At 46.8% G+C, this 16884-nt stretch overlaps 1 protein-coding gene across 5 annotated transcripts in view; it reads left to right on the plus strand.

Annotated features, from left to right (window-relative positions):
- Positions 1 to 16884, plus strand: part of RUFY1 (RUN and FYVE domain containing 1) — a 60597-nt gene that overhangs the window by 41683 nt on the left and 2030 nt on the right. For all 5 annotated transcript variants that reach the window (XM_041760971.1, XM_041760972.1, XM_041760973.1 and 2 more), the window contains exons 12-16: positions 9130 to 9227; positions 10857 to 10976; positions 11522 to 11651; positions 13481 to 13575; positions 15744 to 15792. In XM_041760971.1, coding sequence (XP_041616905.1) covers positions 9130 to 9227; positions 10857 to 10976; positions 11522 to 11651; positions 13481 to 13575; positions 15744 to 15792 — 492 coding nt within the window. The remainder of the gene's footprint in view (positions 1 to 9129; positions 9228 to 10856; positions 10977 to 11521; positions 11652 to 13480; positions 13576 to 15743; positions 15793 to 16884) is intronic.

Raw genomic sequence — 16884 nt, forward strand, 5'->3', positions numbered from 1 at the left:
TTAAGCATTAACTCTGTTTAAATAACTATTTGAAAAAAAATAAAAATAAAAATAAATAAATAACTATTTGGTAGAATTCCCCTGTGAAGTCATCTTGTCCTGGACTTTTGTTTGTTGGGAGTTTTTTTTATTACAAATTCAGTTTCACCACTTTGAAACTGGTTATTTCTTCCTGATTCATTCTTAGACGATCATAAGTTTCTTAGAATCCATTTATTTTATTCACAAGAGACACAGAGAGAGGCAGAAACATAGGCAGAAGGAGAAGCAGGCTCCTTACAAGGAGCCTGATGTGGGACTCAGTCCCCGAACTGGGATCATATCCTGATCCAAAGGCAGAGCTCAACCACTGAGCCACCCAGGCCTCCCTCTTACAGTCCTTTGTATTTCTGTGCTGTTAGTTGTTATTTTCTTCTTTCATTTCTGAATTTATTTATTTGAGCCCACTCTTTTTCTCATTGAGTCTGGGTAAAAATTGATCAGTTTTATCTTTTCAAACAACTGGCTCTTGGTTTCATGTGATCTTTTCTATTGTTTTTTTTAGTCTCTGTTTCACTATATCCACTCTTTATTATTTCCTCCTTGTACTGACTTTGGGCTTTTGCTCTTCTTCTAGTTGCTTTATGTATAAGGTTAAATTGTTGGTTTTGAGATTTTTCCTTATTTCTCAAGGGAGGCTTTTATCACTATAAACGTCCTTCTTGGGATCCCTGGGTGGCGCAGCGGTTTGGCGCCTGCCTTTGGCCCAGGGCGCGATCCTGGAGACCCGGGATCGAATCCCACGTCGGGCTCCCAGTGCATGGAGCCTGCTTCTCCCTCTGCCTGTGTCTCTGCCTCTCTCTCTGTGTGTGTGTGACTATCATAAATGAATAAAAATTTGAAAAAAAAATAAAAATAAAAATAAACGTCCTTCTTAGAACTGCTTTTGCTGCATCCCAAAGGTTTTGGACCATTGTGTTTCCACTTTCATTTGTCTCCAGGTACTTTTTTAAATTTCTCCATTGATTTCTTAGTTGACCAATTTGTTGTTAGTAGCATGTTTAGCCTCCACATGTTTGTGTTTCTTCTGGGTTTTTTCCTGTAATTGATTTCAAGTTACATACTATTGTGGTGGAGAAAGATGCTTGGTATGATTTCAGACTCCTTACATTTATTGCGACTCCTTTTGTGGCCTAACATGTGATCTCTCCTGGCAAATGTCCCAAGTGCACTTGAAGAGAATGTGTATTCTGCTGCTTTAGGATGGAATATTCTATATGTATCTGTTAAGTCCATCTACTCCAGTGTGTCACTCAAAGCTTCTGTTTCCCTATAGATTTTCTGCCTGGATGATCTATCCATTGATTTAAGTAGGGTGTTAAAGTCCCCAACTATTGTATTACTATCAGTCCCTTTTTTTTTTTTTTTTTTTTTTTTAATCAGTCCTCTCTTAATGTTTGTTAATAGCTGCTCTTTGTAGTCGGTGTTCCCGTGTTGGGTTCACAGATATTTACAGTTGTTAGCTCATCTTGCTAGACTGATCCCTTTTTATCATTATGTAACGTTATTTTGTCTGAAAGAGGTACTGCTACCCCAGTTCTTGGTTTGATTTGGGTTTTTTTGCTTCCATTTGCATGCAGTATGTTTTTCTATCCCTTCCTTCACTTGCAATCTGTGTATGTTTTTAGGTCTGAAGGGAGTCTCTGGAAGACAACATATAGATGGGTCTTGTTTTTTTTATCATTCGTCACCCTATGTCTTTTGATTGGAGCATATTTAGACCATATACACTTAAAGTTATTACTGATGGGGTGCCTGGATGGTTCAGTCAGTTGAGGATCCGGGTCTTGGTTTCAGCTCAGGTCATGATCTCAGGGTTGTAAGATCACGCCCTGCATTGGGCTCCACGCTCAGCACAGAGTCTGCTTGAGATTCTTTCCTCCTTCCTCGCCCTCCCCCTTGCTTGCATGCATACTCTCATGCCACTCTCTCTCAAATAAATAAAATATTTTAAAGTTACTATTGATAGGGGTGCTTGGGTGGCTCAATTAAGTGTCCAACTCTTGATTTTGGCTCAGGTCGTGATCTCAGGGTCATGAAAACATGCCCCAAGTTGCTGTCCTTACTCAGTGGGGAGCCTGCTCCTCCCTCTTCCTCTGCCCCTCCCCATGCTCATGTGCTCTTTCTCGCTCTAAAATAAATAAATACAACTTAAAAAATAAATAGAATAAAGAATAAAGTTCTTACTGACAGGTATGTACTTACTGCCTTTTTATTCATTGTTTTCTGTTGATTCTTGTAGTTCTGTCTTCCTTTTTTGTTTTTTTTCAAATATTTCATTTATTTATTCATGAGAGACACAGAGAGAGAGTCAGAGACACAGGCAGAGGGAGAAGCAGGCTCCCTGTAGGGAGCTCAGTGTGGGACTCAATCCCAGAACTGTGGGATCACACCCTGAGCCAAAGGCAGAGGCCCAACCGCTGAACCACCCAGGCGTCCCTCTCTCTTCCTTGCTTTCTTCCCCTGTGATTGATGGCTTTCCACAGTGTTATGCTTACATTCTTTTCTCTTTACTTTTTGTGTACGTGTTGTAGGTTTTTGATTTGTAGTTCCATGAGACTCATATATAACATTCTGAATATAAACAGTTTATAAGTTCTCTTAAGGTCTATTAAGGTCTGTCAAGTTTGAACACATTCTAAAAATCACTATATTTTGGGTTGGGTGATAGGGTGACTGGGTGACAGGCACTGAGGAGGGCACTTGATTGGATAAGCACTGGGTGTTATACTATATGTTGGCAAATTGAGCTTCAATAATATATACAATTATATATATATACAATAATATATATATGTATCACTATACTTTTACTCCCTTTTTATGTATATGATGTATTTTATATCCTTTTATTTTATGTATCCCTTAACTACTTTCTGATATAATTGCCTTTACTACTCTTGTTTACCTTTCTTATTAGCTTCATAACTGATTGATCCAACCCTTACTTTATGTTTGCTTTTACCAGTGAAAGTTTTCCCTTTCATAATTTTCTTACTTGTAGTAATGGCCTCCTCTCTTCCACCAAAGAAGCTCCTTTAAATATTTCTTGTAAGCCTGGTTTAAGCATAATGAACTCCTTTCACTTCTGTTTGTCTGAGAAATTCTTTATCTCTCCTGGAGATCACTGAGCCAGATTTTCTGCATCCCCTGATCTCTGTTGAGTCTTTCTGGTATACTTTTCATTTCAGTCATTGTATTCTTCAACTCTTACTGTTCCTTTTTTAAAATTTCTTTTTAAAAAAAATTTTAAAAAAATAATAAAATTTCTTTTGGTGGAAGTTCTCCCTGAGCTCATCCACTCTTCTGGCAAGTCTGGTGAACATCGTTATGACCATTACTTTGAACTCTTTATCAGGTTGACTGCTTACCTTCCTTTCATTTAGTTATTTTTCTAAAGTTTTGGCTTGTTCTTTCATGTGGAGCATATTCCTTTGTTTCCTCATTTTGTTTGACTTCCTGTGCTTATTTATGTGTATGAGGCAGAATAGCTACCTCTTCAAGTCTTAAAGAGGTGACTGACCTTGTGTAGGACTGTGCCCTGTGTAGATTGTGTGTGTCTGAGGTCTTGTGCTGGGGCTTCATCAAGCACGTGTGCTGGGGCTCCCAGGGCACTCCATGGAAGTTGGAGCTGATGAAGGACATGGGCCAGGGGGCCCCAAGGTACTCCAAGAAGTGAGGGGGTGGTCCCAGGATGTTCTGCATAGTGAAGATCCTGGTGGGATGGCTGGAGCTTAAATGGGTACAGGCCAGGAGGTCCTGAAGGGCTCCACATGGGGTGGAGGGCCAGGTAGGATGGCTGAAGTGGGAATAGACAAGGCAGAAGGTGGGGTCCTAGGGTGCTCTGGGCAGTGGGTGCCCTGGCAAGTCATATAGAGCCAAAGCAGGTATAGGCCTGTTTTGGCAAGACAGCTGGAGCTGTAGCAGGCACCATCCAGGGTGTCCAGTGTGTGCTGCACTGGTTCCGCCTTGGCAGGACAGCTGGAGCTTGGGAGGGCCCCTCGGGGACGCTGAGGGCTGATGAGAGCTGGGGAACTGGGGCTCACTGAGGTGTTGGGCTGTCCAGAATGGCTGGACCACACTGCTGTTTGTGCTGTCAAGGTGAAGGGGGACCATCAACAATGGTCCTCACCAGCGCCTGCTCCCCAGCAACTGGGGAGCATTCCAGCAAACTCCCCCAGAGCCTGGCAGATGCTCTGGGAGTTCACCCACAATCCAGCACAATCCAGCTACCATTTTAAACTGCAGCTTTTCCCCATGCCCCAGGGCAGGTGCACATGCACGCAGGCCAATTGGTGCTCTCCCACCCTGCCACAGGTACAGCACCAGGGTTGGGTTACCGTCCTGTGTCCCCACCTCTCCTGCCCTTCTCCGTGTGGTCCCTCTGTTTGGCATGCAGAAACTGTTTGGTCAGCCCTATGATCTTAGGGGGAAATCACAGTAGGTGTTGGTGTAGGTTTGGTGTGTCTGGAGGAGGAGAGGTTACAGTCTTGTGCATCACCGTCTTAGAGCCTCCCCTTATCTTGTCCTTTCCGATTAGCATTAATTCTGCATGTAGTCTGGATATCAGTCCCTTACTTCCTCGAATACAGTATATCCCCTCTCCTCCTCCTCTGGTGTCCTCAAGTCCTTATTTTTGATGTAGCCAGGTGTGCTAACTTTTCACGTCATGGGCTGAAGTTGGGATTTTAAGAAGCCGTTTCCCAAGCCTGTGTGTCAAAGACATTCTACACTAGTTTGATGAACCTGACAGATAGGTTTCTGAAAGTATCTAGAGTTAACTTTCATATTCAGTCTTACAGATCTGCATTTGGTTTTCTCTACACAGTCAGCCACCATAAAACTAATCCTCTCTTTTCTCGTTCACATTGGCAGTGCCAACCCTGATCGTAGATCAGGTTCCTATGTGAGGGGAACTGCCCCTGAGGTCTCTCTTGAGTCTGTCTACCTGTTTTGAGTTACCTAATCAGCACAGCTCTGTGTAGTAAGTTTCATGTCTGTTGGCTTGCTGTAACGAAGTACCAAAGACCAAGTGGCTTGACAGAGCTGCATTGGTTTGCAGTCGGGAGCCCAGAAGTCTGTCTTTGGGTGTCAGCACAGTCGCCTTCTTCTGGGAGCTGTGAGGAAGAACGGACGGAGCACCCCTGGCTCCTTGGCTCATGGTGGTTGCTGACCACCATATGTAATCCTTCACTTGACATACCATCCTGCAGGCATGACTGTGTCCATACTTCCCCTCTTAACAAGGACACAAGTGATACTGGATTAAGGGCCCACCCTACTGCACAGTGATGCCATCTTCACTGATTATGTCCATGATGGCCCACTTCCTAAATAAGGTCATGTTGTGTGGTACTAGGGGTTAGGACTGCCATGTACAGATTTGAGAGGTACAGAACTCAACCCATTACAGAGGACAAGCCTGCCCTCCTTGCCCCCTATTCCCTCCCCCTCCTTTTTTTAAGATTGACTCTATTTGTAAACCTTTATTCTTGACGCAAATTTTAGAACAGTTTATAAAGTTCCTTTTAAAAATCAAGCTGATGGGCACCTGGGCAGTTCATTTGAGCATCTGACTCTTGGATTTGGCTCAGGTCGTGATCTCAGGGTTGTGGGATTTGAGCTCCACACTTGGCAGGGAGTCTACTTGGGATATTCTCTCTCCCTCTCTGCCCCTCCCCAACTTGTGTGTGTGCGTGCTCTCTCTCTCTGTCTCAAATAAAGAGATCTTTTTTTTTTTTAAGATTTTATGTATTAAAAAAAAAAAAAGATTTTATGTATTTATTCATGAGAGAAAGAGAGAGAGAGGCAGAGACACAGGCAGAGGGAGAAGCAGGCTCCTCACAGGGAGCCCAATGTGGGACTCAATCCCAGGACCCTGTGATCATGTTCTTGAGTCGAAGGCAGATGCTCAACCACTAAGCCACCCAGGCGTCCCTAATAAAGAGTTTTTTAAAAAATGTTTTAAAATATCCAGCCTGAACCAAGCTGTGACTGGACCCACAGGCTGGAGCAGTACAAGCAGCAGGGGCAGGTGGGACTGGAGCCCAGGATTGAGGTAGGAGGTCCCAGAGTAAATTTATTTAAAAAAAAAAAAATTCAACTGAATTTCATAAATGGGGATTACATTGGATTTATAGGTTAACTCGAGAAAAAATTGATCTCCATAGTATATAAAGTCATTCCATCCCAAGAGTATGGGATAGCTTTTCATTTAGTCACATACTCTTTCTCTCTCTCTCTCTCTCTCTCTTTGTGTGTGTGTGTGTGTGTGTGTGTCCTTTTTACTGGATAAGTGTCTTACATTTTCTCCAGGTGAGTTCCTGGATTATAATTGTTGTTGCTCATGTGACTGTGCCTTATTTTGCTGTATCATCTAGGTTGGTCTTACTGATACAGGAAAGAGCTCGTGTGCTTGCGCGCTTGATCTTCTGTTAGCAGCCTTGCACATCACGAGGACCTGACAGTTCTCTGTTGATCTGTTGGCTTTAGGTGTAATTGATCATATCATTGGTAAATAGAGTTTAATTTCTTTACCCTCAATTTTTGTTTCTTAGAGCATTGGCCAGGCTGTCCAAGACTACATTACGCAGTAGCAGAAACCATGGGCAAACTTGAGGTCCTGATCTTAAAAGGAATGTATTTAAAAGCTTCTCCATTAGCTGTAATGCTTGCTAGATGTTTGCTGTGTGATCCTCAGTGAGTTAAGGCAGTTCACTTCTGTTTCTTGTTTGCTCAGAAGTTTTATCATGATTGAGTGTTGGATTTATTAAATGCTTTTTTTCCCCTGTATTGTATCTCTTTTGATAATCATACTCTTTTTTTTCCCCCTTTATTTGTGTTGTAATTTATATTGATTAACATTCCTGGAATCCTACCTGCTTATGATATATTTAAATAGACTCAGTACCATTAGCAATAGTTTGTATATAATATAGATGTTTATTTTTTAGGTGGACTTCTAGTTATCTTTCCTCTTACTAACCTTATTTGCCTTCAGAAGGTTGGACTGGCACCGTAAGCTTTCCTGCTCTCTTAAAGCTCGCTTTCTCTGGAATTATTCATATAAGATAACAAATGTCTGTTCTCAAAGAGTTTTGAGAACCCACCTCTGTAACAGGACTCTCCCGGGTCTGAGGCTTTGGGAGCAGGGAGACTCTGATGACCATTTCAATTTATTAAATGCTTACTAACCTATTTGTACTTTCTATTTCTTCTCTGGACAGTTGTGATATATTTTTTACAAAATGTATTTTGTTTAGGTTCTCAAATGTTTTAGCTCAGAGCTGTTTATAATGTTCTTTTACAGAGTTTTTAAATCTCTTTCATTCAGGATTTTCTTACTTGGATTGTGTTTTCTGTATCCCTTCTTGCCGGAAGTGTCTTCTCTAATAATCTTTTCAAAGAACCACCTTCTTTTCCTAATATTCTGTATTGTCTATCGTTTAATGTTTTTCATTGATTTCCCCCCTTTTATTATATTCTTTCTGATTTCTTTGCGTTTGCTCTGTACTTCATTTTCACCTGCTGAAATGCATGCTTGGCTTATCCGTTTTATCTTTTCTTTAATATCATAAAAAATGTTATATGGGGGTGCCTGGCTGGCTCCATCAGTAGAGTGTGACTCCTGATCTCAGGGTCATGACTTTGAGCCCCACGCTGACGGCAGAATTTACTTAAGAAAATAAAAATAAATAACAAAAATGTCATTTGAAGTTAAAAATTACCCGCAAGTGCAGCTTTAGTTGTGGTCCTCAAATTTTAACAAAAGCATATCATCTAAGAAGCACATTTTTCACATCTTAGCATCTCTGAAACCTAGATGCATCTTAGAGTCAGTGGCATGATGTGTTCCAAGTACCAGGTTTTTCTTTCTTAGTAGTATATAAAATTAAGACACATCTTACACTCAGTACATCTTCAGTACCACACAATATTGCATAATGTTTTCACTAGCTTTTACCTCTGAGTATTTCATAATTATTCCTCTGGTTTAGATTTTTAGCTCAATAGTTCTAGTAATATGCCATTTAGTTTCATTTCCAAGATATGAGGGGGTTTTAGTCATTGTTTTGTTGTTAATGTCTAATTGTTTTAGATTAAGATCCAAGAATACAGTCTGTATATTATTATTAACAATGTATTAGAACTTTTTTTTTTTTAAGATTTTTATTTATTCATGAGAAACAGAGAGAGGGGCAGAGACACAGAGTAGAAGCAGGCTCCATCCAGGAAGCCCAATGTGGGACTCAATCTCAGGACTCCAGGATCACACCATGGGCCAAAGGCAGGCACCAAACCACTGAGCCACTCAGGGATCCCCAAGAACTTTTATTTATTAAAGTGTCTCTTGGGATGCCTGGATGATTCAGTTGGTTAAGTATCTGACTTTGAAGTCCTGATCTCAGGATCCTGGGATAGAGCCCTGCATCCTGCATGGAATCTGCTTCTCTCTCTGCCCCCTCACATACACACGCACGCACACACACACACACACACACACACACACACACACACACCTGTGAGCACACTGTCTCTCAAATGAAGCTTGCTGGGGAGAGGGGGTGGGGAGTGTCTTCTTGTAGACACACAGAGATGTGCTTTTTTGCCACACCCTGTCCGCCTGCTCCCTCAGCACCTGCCCTGGTTCAAAGCCTGGATTCAGAAGTCACATAGTCGCAGGCGTGAACCTGTTGTACCACTCATCCATGCTAGTCTCCACCAGGCGCGCTCTCTGAGCCTCCCTTTGCCCAGAGAAGGGGGCTAACCATCCCTCCAAGGCCAGATGAGCTCACCTGTATGCTGGGCACATGGGAACAGTTCAGTAACATGGTCAGATCCCACTCTGAAGTTCCTTTATGAAAAGAAACATGAACCTTTAGAGGAAAGGCTCATTACTTCATTCGGGGCCTTTCTTTGTGTTGATGAAGCTGGGAGCTGTGACCCACATTGTGGGGAAGAGCAGCAATTAATGAAATGCTCCCAAAAGTGTTGTTAAAGCAGAGGATAAAATCAAACCTGCTCTTAATTCCGAGTAGGCACAGTGGTAAGAGAGAGGCAGAGTATGACCCCTTTTCCTTGCCTTGGCAGAATGCAGAGAGCTGTTTACAGCAGAAGAATGACGCCATCACATCATTTGAAGAAAAAAACAACCAAGTTATGTCCAGCATGAAACAGATGGAAGAAAGGTAATCACTGCCCCTGGCAAATACTCCCTAGAACACATGGGACATTCTCTGGACCTGAAGTCTCTCTCAGAAGGACAGACAACTAGGTCCTTTGGGACCTAGTCCTGCTGAGCAAGGGGGCTGATTGCCAGCCTTGCCTAAGTGTATATTCCTTTAACCAATGTTTGAGTGACTATCACATTGTCTTCTCAGGGGGTCAGACCTATACAGTGAGCTCTTTGTCACTGTCATATTTACACATCAATCAGTAGTGGATCACAATAGTCTGAAAACAGACCCACACAAATGTGACAACTGATTTTCTTATAAAGGTGCAAAGGCATTTCAGTGGAGAAAGGTAAGTATTTTTAATAAATGATATTGCAACAATCAGACATCCATAAACTTTAAGAAAATGAACCTCAGTCTCATGCATCATACAAAAATTATCTGCACAGGGATCATAAGTCAAAATGGAAAACTTAAAATTTATAACTTGTAGAATAAAACATAGAAAATTTTTGTGGCCTTGGATTAGTCAAAGAGATCTTATACAAGACATGAAAGCCTGGGGTCCATGGGAGGAAAACTTAATAAACTGGACTTGATCAAAATGTAAAACTTTTGTTCTGTGAAAGACATGGTTAAGAAAAGAAAAGAAGAAAAAAAAGACATGGTTAAGAGAATAAAACTGTTAACGATTGGGAGAAAATGTCCACAAATTGATCACATAACTGACAAATGACCTGTATCCAGAATATATAAAGAACTCTCAAAATTCAACAAACAACCCACTTTAAAAATAGACAAAAGTCTTGGACACACACTTCACCAAAAAGGACAGACATATGGATGGCAAGCAAGCACATAAAAAGATATTCATTGTCACTAGCCATCAGGGCTGTGCATATTATCACATTGAGGTACCAGTGCACACCTACTAGAACAGCCAGAGCTTTTTAATGACAGCGGTGAGTTCTGAGAAGACTCCAGAGTTACTGGAATTCCCCTACATTACCTGCATGGATGCAAGATGGTACAGCCACTTTGGAAACAGTCTTTTAAAGCTTAAACATACCCTTACCATAGGACCCAGCAGTCCTTCCCAAGGAAAGTGAAGACTAATGCTCACACAAAAACTCCTATGCAAACATTTATATAGCAGGTCTGCTCATAGTTGCCAAACCTAGAAGTGCATCCGAAGTCTTTCATCTAGTGAAGGATAAACAAACCAGCACTCTATACAGTGAAATAACACTGGCCCATTGGAAGGAAGGAGCCACTAATACCCAGACTGAGAGTGATCTCAGATACCATGCTGAGCAGAAGCCGCAGTCTCAAAAGGTTATAGGAGGAATAATTCCATTTGAAGGACATTGTTGGAAAGACAAAGCCATGGTATCAGAGAACAGATCGGTGGTTGCCAGGGTTTAGGGGTGACTACAGAGGGGAGCACTAGGGAGCCTTCCAGGGTGACAGAGCTGTTATGTCTCCTGGTCTCCTGATCCTCCTGGTTGCCGCAATAGCCATGAGTCAGTTTTACTGTTTATTTAAAACCCAAGCCACAGGAGTCTGAAAAGGTACACTACCACCGCCAGTCGTCAGTCGTGAGGGCAGCTTTCTCACACACACCTGGTTCTTTGGGTGCAGGTTACAGCTCTCAGAAAGGGCACGGCAAGGGGCAGAGGAGCGGAGCCTCAAGGTGCAGCAGGAGCTGGGCAGCCAGACGTGCGCACTGCAGCAGCAGCTCTCACAGCTACATGAGCAGTGGTAGGTGGAGGGGAGGGGGCGCTCCCTGGGGGCTCCCTTGTGAGTTTAGCCCTGCAAGGCTGGGATCAGAATGTGTCCAGCCCAGTGATGAGAAGTGCCAGTGTCCCCTTCCATAAGTGAGGGCACTAGTTCCAGGGAGAGGGTTGGGGTTCAGGAACATCCCTGGGCCCCGCAGCTGGTGACAGGAGGTGTGCAGTAGCTCTCTCCCACCCCCATCCTATGTCCTCCAGTGGAAGCTGGCTGTGGGTTAGAGAAAGCAGAACACGTGTTGCAGTCCCCCCTCCCCTTAGTAGAAAGTGTTTGGGGCACTTTTCCTTTCTCTCCACTCACGTGGGATCAAGTGTGTGCCTGCCCTGCTTCCCTGCAGGGTCCTGGTGTCCCTTCTAGAAGAGCAGACGGATCCCTGCAGGTGACGGGTTCAGACACCCGTATCGCAGTTCTGATTGCTATGAATTCCCATTTCCCAGGTGGAAAATGGGTTGGAGGTTGTACATTTTCCATGCACCTCTTCCTGAGACTAACTCAAGTTCATTTTGGGAAAACAGCTCGAGTCTAGAGAAAGAGTTGAAATCAGAAAAAGAGCAGAGACAGGCTCTTCAGCGAGAATTACAACAGGAGAAAGACACTTCCTCCCTACTCCGAGCCGAGTTACAGCAAGTGGAAGGATTAAAAAAGGTAAGGCAGCCATCCTGGGGAGAAGAGCTGCCGGCATCTCCAGGAAGCCTGACCACTTGGAGCCCTGCTAGGGGTGCAATAACACAGGGAGACGGCTGCACTGGGAGGGGGGTCCGGGAAGAGTGCCAGGGAGGAGGCTCGGATGACGCGCCAGGGACAGCCACGGAGAGATGCAACCCAGGAACCTCTCAGGCCACAGGAAGCGTGAAGGTCTGTCATGGAGAAGGAGCAGAGAGCAGTGAGGCCGAGTAGTGGCGAGTGGAGGAAGGAGGCACTGGAGCTGCAGCCTTGGGTGGGCACACTGATCGTGGGCCCCCGAAGGCTCTGGAAGAGATTTGGATCTTATCCTGAGCGCAGTAGGAAGCTGTTGGATCCCTTTCGGTTTTAGGATGGTCACTGGCTACTGTGTGGATGGGGGCTGGGCTTGCAGGAGAGGAAACAGTAAACGTGAACACTTTACAGCAAGTGCCAGTCCACGGCTTCCCCCAAGAGGGGCTTGGCCACTGCCCAGGGTTGGCTATCCTGGCTCCCCAGAACCATCTCGTTCTGGCCCTGGGCCATGCCTGGGAAGCCAAGCTAACCAGAACCCTCCACCCCACTAGACAAGACCTGAGTCTAGTCTCTCTCTGGAGTCCCCTCAGTTCTCAGGAGAAGGTGAGCCCTGGATCTTGAGGCAAAGTCTTCAGAGTGCATGGGGAAGTAGGTTACCCGAACGGCATCTTTGCCTGCAGAATAGGCCCCCCAGGGGACCCAGGCAGGCTATGAGTTCTCCTCAGGATAAAATCCCCAGCTGCCTCCCCCACAGTGCCAGTGAGAGCCGGCTGCTGCCAGGGTTGCTAGGGGGTGTCTGTGGCCTCCACAGCTGCTCCCAGCAGGACTGGTACACCATCCGCTGCACACCTGCCCTAGCAGAGGACCCTTGGGGATTTCATTGTGTTGAACGTGGTGATGGGCACTGCTGCACGGCCCCAATGAGCCAACCAACCCCCTTTGATCTTTGTTGAAAAGTGTCTAAGAGTCTCTCCCAGAGGAGCCCACTGGGGAGGGGAAGAGCTTCCTTGGGGGCTTCTAAGGCTCTCTTTAGTCTAACACTTGAATTGCACACCCTCCCCATCCCCCACCTGCACTTACATACACACACAAGAAACAAACTACATATAACGTGGTCATAGGGCCCTCATGTGCCTGTGTCATCAGGTTCTCAGGGAGAAGGCCCCAGGGCACTTGGGAGGGAGGTGCCCACCACTCAGGCTCCCCCTCATCAGCCCTGAACCCCAAATCACTCTCCTGGGTATTTGTTGCCGTCGCCAGCCTGTGTCCTCAAGGGGCACAGGACACAGATCATAGCGGGTGTCCACATGTGAGCTTCACTGCCCACATGCACAGGTGGTCTCGGGGCTCCAGAAGGCTTTCCATTCTTAGGCCATGAATGAGATTTCACATGTGGCCTCCATCAGCCTTGGTCATTCACTCCCAGGAAGTGTCTTAGACAGTTTCCAACAGACCTGCCCTTCCCAGAAATCAGTTTCTTTAGATAAGCCTTTGCTGTGCTTCTGCAGGAGTCGTGGCTGTGCAGGTGTAGAGGCCATTCTCTGTTTAAACAGTCTTTTATAGCCACTCAGCCGGCAAGGCCTGGTTCACCCCGTGAGGGCCTCTGCTCTCCTGTCCCACGGCACTGGGACAGGAGAGCCACTCAGCAGAAGTAATCCACAAAATAACCCCTGCTCGAGTGAGATCAACACCACAAAACTGCTCTTTGTTCTTGAAAAACATCCTGACCTCCCTGCTGCTGCCATCAGGGTGACAATCCTCCGATTGGTCCATTTTAGGAGCTGCGGGAGCTCCAGGATGAGAAGGCAGACTTGCAGAAGGTTTGTGACGAGCAGGAGCAAGCTCTCCAGGAAATGGGCCTGCACCTCAGCCAGTAAGAAGCCCACCCTCCCTGCCCTCCCAGCCCTCCCACCTGTGTCAGGGCCACCACTCCCCCAACCCCAACAGTCACACTAGCCTGTCCACTGGGCCCCAGACCAAATTCTGCTGTTCACAAGAGGAAGGGCTGGTCCGGGGGCCTGCCAAGTGTTGGAGGGCGACCTCCCAGGAGAAGTTAGGCCTCAGAGCTCAGCGCCAATCAACTGAGGCATCCAGAAATCCCCCTGGTGAGCCCTCCTGTCCACTAGCTCAGCCTCTAGGTCCCAAGGGAGCCAGGTGGGCAGGGGCAGCAAGCAGGATGCTGGCTGGGCTGCAGTTAGACCAGATGAGGCCCCATGGTTTGAGGGTTCCAGCCCCCCAACAGGGTAAGCACAAATCCCTACCTCCCTTTCTGGATGTTCTCACCTGCCAGCATCTGTTAGTATGTCCTTGGTGCTGCTCAAGGAGCACAGACCTTGGAACCTCTGCCTCTCCTTTGACTTGACACCTGTCCGCCCTGGTGTCCCAGTCCCGCCAGGTTGCTCTGCCCATCTGATAGGTCACAGTGCTGCATGGTAGGATTTGCCTATTTGTCTGATGGTTGGGGGAGCCTTATCCTCTTATGAGTCAGGATTCATGGTTGCAGAGGGACAGAAATCCAACTCACATACTTGAGCCAAAAAAGCCATCCGGAACCCATGTCTCACTCCTGCCTTGGCTGTCCATCTGCTGCTCCCTCACAGGTGGCTTGGGCTCCCACAGCGCCACAAGCATCCTGTTCTAGCGCCTGCCCCAAGCACAGTGACCCAGAAGCAGCAGGGAACACAGCAGTGGCGCATGTCCCAGACATCCTTCATCAGGCTGCATAGGGGTCGCCATGTCAGCAGCATAGGACATGGGCAGGGGTCCCCAAGGAGCTGCTTCCCCCCGCCCCAGCATCTTGCAAGCCCACACCACGTGATAGAAGGACAGGGCTCTCCTCATATCCCCCCTCCTCCAGCTGGATGCACAGCCCAGGTTCTGTATTTCGGCAGCATCCGGGTCCTTCCCCAATTGGGATTCCCAGGGATGTGCTTACACACTCAGGTTGCCATCTGAGCAGCCTCTGGTCTGAGCCACTCCGGGTGGGACGAAGGCCCTAGCGCTGTTTCCCAGCCCTCGAGTCTCGTGGCTCAGAACCCTGCCACTCTGACACTTAGATCAGGTTAACCCCACTGACAGTGTTGGCCAATCTCAGCTTTCACAAGAGGGGGCTCAGACCCCCGCCCCACCCCACAGTTAGAAATACACACTGGTTCTGTTCTACCAGTTTAGACCATGTTCAGGCCTGTCTTCTGTGTAGACAGCTCAGGAGCTAGGGCAACAGCAAGCAGCCCTGACCTCTGTGCAGGACGATTATAGGTGGAGCAAGCAGTAGGAGGGGCTAGGCCAGCCCTGCAGACTTGGGAGTCCCGCCCCACAGAAGCCCCACAGGGGCCCCACACCCCCACTCAAGTACATGTCCCATGCAGGAAGGTTGCCCAGAGAAGCCAGAAACCTGACTTCTAGGAAATTATTCTCAATTTTTAATTTTTATTTATTTATGATAGTCACACACAGAGAGAGGCAGAGACATAGGCAGAGGGAGAAGCAGGCTCCATGCACCCGGAACCCGACGTGGGATTCGGTCCCGGGTCTCCAGGATCGCGCCCTGGGCCAAAGGCAGGCACCAAACCGCTGCACTACCCAGGGATCCCTTATTCTCAATTTTTAAATGGTCCCTAGTATTTCAAAGTCTTTATTTTTTTAAAGATTCTATTTATTTATTCATGAGAGACAGAGAGGGAGAAGCAGATTCCATGCAGGGAGCCTGATGTGGGACTCGATCCCCAAACTCCAGGATCACTCCCTGGGCTGAAGGCAGGTGCTAAACTGCTGAGCCACCCAGGAATCCCCTTTCAAAGTCTTTTTAAAACTTACAGGCTGACAGTCTGTGTTTTGGGCCACGTTTGGTCACAGGCTCAGCCTCAGATTATGGCAGGCATGAGCCAGCATGATGTGACTCTGGGATGATAAAAGGTGAAAAGTGTGTTCTGGAACTGCTCTCCTAAGACCCGTCACCCTCCCCAAGCCAGACAGTCACTGTGGACTTGCTGCATCTGAGAGCTTCTCACACCTATAAATTATTTTTTTTTTTTTTTTAAGGTCAAAGCTCAAGATGGAAGACATCAAGGAAGTAAACAAGGCGCTGAAGGTACTGGATTGTTAACGTTATTACCATCAGAATCACTGCTTCCGGCTTAGCCCAGCTCATGCTCTGTGTATGCTCAGGTTCTCAAGTCAGGTGAGGAAGTGTCCTAGAGGCGGCAGGGGTGGCTGTCACCTGTTGACAGGTCAGACAGTGCTGCCCAGAACCACGTGATCTGACACGTGATGCTGATGGGTGGCAGGGCCCAGCCCAGCCCAGAACCTGGGTCCTGATTCCAGCCCCTCAGCTAGCCACCGTGGGTCGGCAGTGAGCCTAAGGCATGGGTGCCCAAATCAAGGACACAGAAAGTGGCAGAAAGAGACCTGGGATTTTTTTTTTTTTTAATTTTTATTTATTTATGATAGTCACAGAGAGAGAGAGAGAGAGAGAGAGAGAGAGAGAGAGAGAGAGAGAGAGAGAGAGAGGCAGAGACACAGGCAGAGGGAGAAGGCAGGCTCCATGCACCGGGAGCCCGATGTGGGATTCGATCCGGGGTCTCCAGGATCGCGCCCTGGGCCAAAGGCCGGCGCCAAACCGCTGCGCCACCCAGGGATCCCAAGACCTGGGATTTTTAAATAGGGAGCAGGAGACCTCTCCCTGTAAGTGCAGGGGCCCAGAGCCACCCTGCCCTGCTGCAGTGCTCTGTGCTGCTTCTGAGGACCACTCAAGCCCAGGCCCAGGCCCTGAGCTGGGCCACGTTTCTGGACTATCTCCAGGGGAGGAAGCAGATGACCCAGTATGGGTGCCAATCTGGCCAGGTAGAGAAGGGAGAGAGGAAGGGGTGGCCTGCCTGGGACAGGCATGTCTGCCCTCAGGCCCCTGCTGGATCAGAGACCCAGGCAAATCACAGGTCTGAGGTGGCAGCCCCGGACATGTCCTTAGCATCACCAGCTTTACCCTCCCTCGTAGATGGAAAGCTCCTTGATGTGGTTACTATGAGCTGCTTATCTTTGCTGTCCCTGCTGCCCACATGTGTCAGTGACAGCACCACAGGAAGGAGCTGTTGGGACCAGCGCTGCAGCTCCTCAGGTCACTCTGTCACTGGGAAAGTGATGGCTAAAGGATGCTGAGGAGCCAGAAAAGCTTATCATTTGAGCA

Source organism: Vulpes lagopus, chromosome 7, assembly GCF_018345385.1.
Source record: "Vulpes lagopus strain Blue_001 chromosome 7, ASM1834538v1, whole genome shotgun sequence".
Classification (NCBI taxonomy): domain Eukaryota; kingdom Metazoa; phylum Chordata; class Mammalia; order Carnivora; family Canidae; genus Vulpes; species Vulpes lagopus.